This window comes from Rhagoletis pomonella, unplaced genomic scaffold, assembly GCF_013731165.1.
Source record: "Rhagoletis pomonella isolate Grant_MI unplaced genomic scaffold, Rhpom_1.0 Rhpom_scaffold_00007, whole genome shotgun sequence".
Taxonomy (NCBI): domain Eukaryota; kingdom Metazoa; phylum Arthropoda; class Insecta; order Diptera; family Tephritidae; genus Rhagoletis; species Rhagoletis pomonella.
The window spans coordinates 23,518,865-23,526,543 of record NW_023458561.1 but is presented as its reverse complement, the minus strand read 5'-3'; the positions used below and the strand labels follow the sequence as shown (position 1 = coordinate 23,526,543).

General features: G+C 33.8%; 1 protein-coding gene across 5 annotated transcripts in view; it reads left to right on the top strand.

Moving 5' to 3' along the window:
- Nucleotides 1-7,679, top strand: part of LOC118742473 (23 kDa integral membrane protein-like) — a 36,608-nt gene that overhangs the window by 26,357 nt on the left and 2,572 nt on the right. For all 5 annotated transcript variants that reach the window (XM_036474579.1, XM_036474578.1, XM_036474581.1 and 2 more), the window contains exons 3-5: nucleotides 6,597-6,788; nucleotides 7,203-7,364; nucleotides 7,441-7,632. In XM_036474579.1, coding sequence (XP_036330472.1) covers nucleotides 6,597-6,788; nucleotides 7,203-7,364; nucleotides 7,441-7,632 — 546 coding nt within the window. The remainder of the gene's footprint in view (nucleotides 1-6,596; nucleotides 6,789-7,202; nucleotides 7,365-7,440; nucleotides 7,633-7,679) is intronic.

Here is a 7,679-nt window from a genome sequence, read left to right as displayed (position 1 = left end):
ATAATATATTTTAAAAAACGTAAACACGTCACTTACGATTGAAAAAAATTTATATTTACTACTTCATGTCGTTGGCATTTACATTTCATTTATAAGGTTAAGTTATTTATAAACATTCGCTCTCAAAACTTATTAAAGGTTTATTTGAAAAACTTTTAATAAGCTTAATATTAAAAATGCTTATTTAACGCTTATTATAGCAAACTTAATTTAAGTTATTTTTAAAAACGTTTACTGAAATGCTTGTTGGGTATTCACAATTTTGACAGTTAATACCCTCGCACTTCCTGAATCGCAAAGTGCAGAGTGCCCATAATTTTCAGTGTACACTTGAAAACTCACAGTTACAGAATCCAGCCGCAACTCCAACGAATAGGGGAAAATGACATTCCGATTAGATTTGTGAAGGTATTTTACTGATTACTTTGCCAACACACACAAAGAAAAGATTGCCACTGTCCTTCCTGTAGCCAAAAATAAATCCGCATCCAGAGCTAGTGATTTCCGGCCCATCAGTATACTGCCGGCATTGTCTAAAATTTTCGAATCTGTGTTGTCTGAACAAATCTCTCTCACATCAGTAAATTCAACCTTATATGCCCATTTAAATCAGGATTCAGACCCAATCACAGCTGCTCTACTGCAATGGTAAAGATACTCGATGATATTAGAATAGCGTTCGCCAAGAAGCACTTAACTTTACTATGCTTGCTCGACTTCTCTTAAGCCTTTGATTAAGTTAGCCATGAACTACTGTGCTTTAAATTAAAAAACTACTTTGGGTTTGGTTGGATCTCAAATATATGCACTAAGGCCATTGTTCACCGGTATCACACAGGGGTCAATCTTAGGACCACTATTATTTAGTTTGTTCGTTAATGACATTTTTCGGATTTCTATGCACGCCAATATGCATGCCTATGCGGATGACGTCCAGCTATATATGTCAGGTTCTCTTGAGGATTCAGCAAATTTGTGTGCAATCTTCAACAGAGAATTGATGCCTATTAGGTCCTGGGCACTGCGAATCGGTCTTTGTCTTAATTGTGACAAGTGTTTTGTTTTACCTCATTGTAAGAAACGTCTTAACCTAGCAGCTATTCCATCATTACACATTGGTGGCAAACCTATTAAATTTATGCCAAACGTAACTAACCTTGGGTTTATTATCAACACCGACCTTACCTGAACTGACAATGGGAATTCAACAATAAGCAAAGTCTATTATACTTTAAGGAATTTACGAATGTAAACTCGCAAGTCAACTTATAATGCCAATTATAGATGTAGTATTTAAACAGGTCAGGCGCAGTGCTTGGTCGTCGATATTGTCGTAATAGTTATAGCACCAGGATACCCCGGAGTGCATATAAATACTTTCTAAAGTTTTCAAGATTTAGATAGCTTTAAAAAAAGATTTTGGAAATAAACAAAAAAAAAATATGCTATGCGTTATATGCGAGGTAGGCGTGGGTATTGTCCGATTTTGCCCATTTACAATACCATCCGTCCTACGCCCGAAAGAAGTGCACGTGCAGTTTCGTTAAGATATAACAATTTTTACTCGAGTTATCATGTGCACAGACGGATGGATGGACGGACAGACGGACGGACGGACGGACAGACAGTAACCGCTTAATCGATTTCTCTTTTCATTCTGATCATTTATGTATACATTTGTCTATATCTATCTCGATTCGTTTTGCCTGTTACAAATAACCGTTATGTGAACAAAGTTATAATACCCTTGTGCACAAGTGCGCTCAGGTATAAAAATGAATGACTTATCTGTGAACAATTCGGTAATGCTAACAAGTAGTACGCTTACTTTTATATAAATAAAACGCTCAATGACTTAATTAATTGCATTTGAGTTTGGAAAAAATTTACGGTTTTTATAATTTGAAGGAAGCAGCAATTATGTTGTGAGCAAAAATAATTTTTATATGCCTACCTAAAAAAATAACTGTATGTATAAACATACTCATAAATAGTCTACTTAGCGCTTGTCTGTATGTACTTCAAGGCCGTTATAGGGGTTCGGTTTTATTAATCAACAATTAGTTTTCAAAATGAAATTCGTTATAACTAAATACTTAAATTGTATACATACATACATAATCACTTATTCTTACTCAGTAGCTATTAAATACTATTGCAACCAGAGACATGTACGAATATGCAGTAAATATGTACGTATGTATGTATGTATTAGCGTCTTTAACAAAGTTATATAGTAAATCATACTCGTAGTAATTTCTAATTTGCTTTATAACTTTTTTGTTACGTAATTAAGAAGCTAGAGCTGTAACTTTTACGTATCACGAATTTGAATTGGCTCCTATTCCCCTTATTAAATTTCTATAAACTTGTTTACTTAATTTTTGCCAGTTAGTCACGCCTGTTTTGTTGTTCCACCGCTTATGGTTTTAGTCACGTTTTCTAGTATGGGTGGGGAACAAATACATATGTACCCTGTAGTCAAATGAACTAGTTGTAAACTACCTCACAACTAGTATGAACCGGATTCCCAACTAGTCAGCCAACTATCTTTATTCCATGCAATCAACTGGTATTTTTAACATGGGGATGTCCTACGAGATGGCAATTGTCAGATTTCGGTCAGAAATATACCAGTCTCATATTAGTTCAAAATAGACAAAAAAATACTAGTCCAACTATGGACCAAAACCATTACTTTGGGAGTCAAAAAATAATATGAATTCATAAATATACAATAAAAACTTTTGATTAAGTACACTTTAATATATCACAAATTTTTATTTGAGTATTAATTAAAAGCAAAAATAAATACCTAAATATTCCGAACTTTCGATCATAAATTTAAATGATAGTTTCATTAAATGTTACTAAAAGTAAACGATTTCAGCTACAATAAGTACTATATTTTTATCTTTTTTAATAATATTGAATATGCAAAAGAAAACATTTTAGTTAAAAATAAAATGAATGAATTTGAGGGAACTAAAATAAAAATAAAAGTTTTAATTAAAATAAATTGAATTCATTAAATTTGAACATTTCAGTCTGTTCTTTTTAAAAATTTATAAAAGTAATAATTAATGTTTAAAATTTGAGACTTGGATAAGAATAAAATAAATAAATAATTCAAGCAGTTATTAAATATTCTTAATTTTTGTATATAGTTTGGCTTGTTGATTGATAATAGAAATCAATCAAATAATTATATTTATCGTGTAATTAAAGAAAGTAAAAAATAATTGAAATGATCAAAAATAACAAAAAAATGACGTAATTAAAATTAATGAATTAATAAAATTTTTTTAAGTAATTAATTATAATTAATAATTATTAATCAGTAATATCGGTATTGAATCATTAACCGGTTATCCAAAAAAACATGCTTTAATGAATAGCCATTATGAATATTAATCATTATTTAGCAGGTCTGGTATAATTGAGTATACCCAAATAAAAGTTTTAATATTTTGTGTACTTTATTGTATTAAACTGTCGAAGTCAAATAAAACATGGCATGAATAAATCGTTTTGTACTTGGTACAGGTCTGGTCATTTTCGAACTAGTTCCGTTTCTGTCAGGAAATTCTAGTTGTAAACTGTTATTTTTCCTGAGTAGTTTGGGATTTCACTGCAGAGTAAGTACCGTGCAGTAAAATTTTGAGACAGTCTGGCAAAACGCTAGTTCCGACCTACATATTTCAGAACTATCTCTGAACTGGTGCAAAACGGCTGCAGAGTGGGTCAGTGGAAACTTGCGGAGTAAGTGTACAAATTCTCACTTCTCGTACAATATGAAAGTAGCTCAGCGAGAAGCCGACTCAAGCATCGTTGGTCGCGAGTTCATATCTGTTGTGAGTTTTCAGATTTAATAATTTAAATTATTGCGTGCCGCTTACAATAATTTCTTTTTATATAAAATATGTAATAAACATGGAATCTGTAAAAGAAAAAAAAGGAATAGATATCCAAAAATCGAATCTTAAAAACGATTTCTTCAAAAAAGCTGTCCAAAACAGAACCGGTTAAAAACTAGTTGCAAAGTTATGCACTGGGCGGCAATTGCCACCGCCAATGACATCGCCGTGTAAAACTGGACAGCTGAAAGCATTGCTTGTGTATTGAGATAGAACTAGTACTGTCGTCGAAAGTACTAGATCTACGCTAGTTCTGAGCTAGTCAGATTTTCTGCAGGGTACTTGTAGAGTAAATACATTTGTATCTACATGTGAACATACTACATACATTCGTATTTAATAATGATGCGACGAAAATTCTAGAACTCGTTAAGAATGCACAACAGCTCGGAATGAGCGTTGTTCGTTTCATTTTACTTTCAATAACAATAAAAGTTCAAGTAAAAATAAAAAATATGATTCGTAAAACCCCAACAAGTGGCTTGAGCTGAACTTTGTCTAAAATTTGCCGCGTAAAAGTTGTTAAGGCAAATCATCTAAACGCGTAAATGCCTCGTATACACGTAAACCTCGTAAACTTACTAGATTTTTTTATGGATTTATTTACGAGGCTTACGCGGCTACAAGCTATTTACGCGTTTAGGTGAACACCAGGAGTTTTGAGAGGCGCCAAATGGGTTCCAAGGTTCTCGTGCTGAGGTAATTATTGATCCTCACGGCATGAATTTCTATCGGCCAATAACCGTTCAAAACACTGACAGTTGTGTCTTAGATTTTTGGAACGCCTTCGATACCCGTAACAACAGCACGACCTTGCTATTTTGTAATGTAGGATTGCGGTTTAAGAGTCGCAAAGGTTAGCTTGCTTGGTTAGCCTATCTCTCCCGAGAGTGAACTGTAACTACGCATACTTCGAATTGAAAACGCTGAGCTAACTCCACTCATTTCCTCCAGTGGTGCTTAAATACTTAAATGTTCTCAGAGTCAACCTAGAATGATAAAACTCAAGGTTGCGCATTCCGGGCGGCGATGTCATTTCTGGTGTAAAAGTGAACAAAGCCGACGAGGAGGAAACAAGAAAATGGCGAAAGAGCCAATTATCTAAATACTCCATTTTTGGATAGGAAATGTATTTTAATTGCTTTAAATTGCAAACAAATATATTATTTGTAATAACAATTAATTAAGAAAATGTGAAAAGTATTAGCGAATTTCAGTGCATTTAAAGTTTTAAGAGCGTATCAGACGTGACAATATTTCCAATTTTTCCACGTAGTTCGCTGTCAAATTGAGAAAGAGAAATATTATTTCGATGTGGGAACAGCCAAAAAGGCCTCTCTGTCACATTTCGGAAATCAATTTCAGAAATAAAAGTTGCAAGATGTGACTGCTACTGAGAGCGCTCAAATCGATTTCGGAAATATATTTCAACTTGCCCGTGCTGCAATTCGCCTTTCGGAAATAAAAAGAAAACCTCTTTCGAAAGATATTTTACATGCAGCTGTGACTGCTCATACAACTGCTTTCTGAAATTTCTCAATTTGACAGCCCTTTCGAAATACATCGCATTGCTACGTGTGAAAGGTTCTTTTGAGGCGTCGTTAGCTTTTACAAGAGAAATGTAAAATCGGCAAAACCAAAGTAGCCGTTGGCGGAATGCATCACCTGTTCGCTACGTCGAGAGAGGTCAATTACAAGCTTAGTATCAAAGACTCATACGCTAGGTAGAGTATTCGCCCATTTAGGGCCGGTTGCTCAAAGCCTGGTTGACACTAATCATCGGTTAACATCGTTATCGACGTTTTCGACTAAATGCATATAACACGGTGTCGTTAACGGATTAGTGTCAACCAGACTTTGAGCAACCTGCCCTTAATAAACAAGAGCTCCACACTGCTTTTCTCCTTAAAATAAAGATCACAGCTCTTTGTGACCAGAAATTTGTTGAGAGAAGACTTCAGGCCCTACTTTTAATTTCATTTTTAATGCATTAGTGGCTATCGATATCACCAACATCGCATTGAAAGATTATAGATTGCCAATTACTTCTGATAGAGAAAACGACGTCAAATTTGTGGTCGAAATTCATCTCCAGCATCTGATAGGAAAAATTCTGCGTTCAAACCCGACCTGTTCGAAATAAATATGTACTTGCCCTTCCTTTTGTATAACCTTAGGGCCGGTTGTTCAATGTCTGACTAGTACAAATCAGAGGTAGAAGCTTCGGTTAAATACAACGACTGCTTTATCGATCACATGTTATATGCGTGATGTCAAAAACGTCGATAATGGTGTTTAACCGGGAAATAGCGATAACCAGACATTGAAAAACCGCCCCTTATAGTACTCGTCACCATTAGAGTGTTTTGTTGTAGAATAAAGCCACGATGAATAAATGCCTCATAATAAATGCTAAATATAGCTTCAAAAACAGCTAACTTGGTCACACTGTATTAAACAATGAGGCAGATCTAATTAAGAACTAAGAACTAATACATAGGATTATTTTTTAATACTTAATTGATAAGAAATTAAGCTGAGTATATATAAGTATCTACATATGTAGGCATATATAAGCTCTGTGAAGTGAAATACAAATAATTATTTATTTCCAATAAGTTACTTAAAAACCTATCCATTCCAATTTTATTTTAACCATAAATTTTTGTTTCCATGTAGATATGTGGCATATTGCTCATCGTCTTTGGTATCCTGCTCTTCAGCAACATACACAATATCGATGACATAGCCGAGGCAGTACAAACCCAACAAGTGCCCATTACAATGATCGTTTTGGGTTCGGTGATATTGTTGATCTCCTTCTTTGGATGTTGTGGAGCGATACGCGAATCGTACTGCATGTCGATGACGGTAAAAAGGAACATTATTTATAAATACATTTTTAATTAAAAACGTATATGTATATATGTATATTAGGATGCATCACAAAAAATGTTGCGCGGTCTCCACTGGAATTGTATTTTTTTTTTTATATTTTAAGACTTCCTCCAAAATATTTGGAAAAATCGCATTCCGTTTAAAAAAGTGATTTTATTTATAAAAACTAGATTTTTTTCAAATATTTATTTTCAAATAGGTCCAGTAAATCGTAAATTTTTTTTAAATATTTGGTCGCAAGTCTTAAACTAAAATAAATTTTATATTTCCGATAGAAAAACAATACCGATTTTTTGTATGAAGAGTGATGCACCCTAACGTGCATATATCCATATGTATTTGATAAGAGTATATTAAAGACTAAAAATCATATAAAATTCTTTACAGTATTCTGTACTTCTCTTCGTGCTGATGATCGGCCAACTGGCATTGGTTATATACATGTGGGTACAAAAGGATAGATATCTGGTAATGATGGGCGATGTTGTTGAAAAGGCATGGGCGCGTCGTACACGTAAGGCAGACTACATGGACGCCATACAAATTAGTGTAAGTATATTTATCTGGTTTATAGATTTATGATTTTATTTTAGATTTCTTATTAACTTTTTTCTTGTAATTTTAGATGGAATGCTGCGGTAAAAACTCCTATGTGGACTATTCATTCCAAGGTTACTATCCACCTTCCTGCTGTAAGGACAACAGCTGTCGCATTGAGAATGTTTATCGTCGTGGTTGCAAACAGGCATTCGTTGATTTCTGGGACAAGAATAGCGATATTATTAAATACGCGGGTCTGGTTGTTGCAGCCATTGAGGTTAGTTTTGAACTAAGAATGTCTAAAATTAATATAATAAAAAAAAA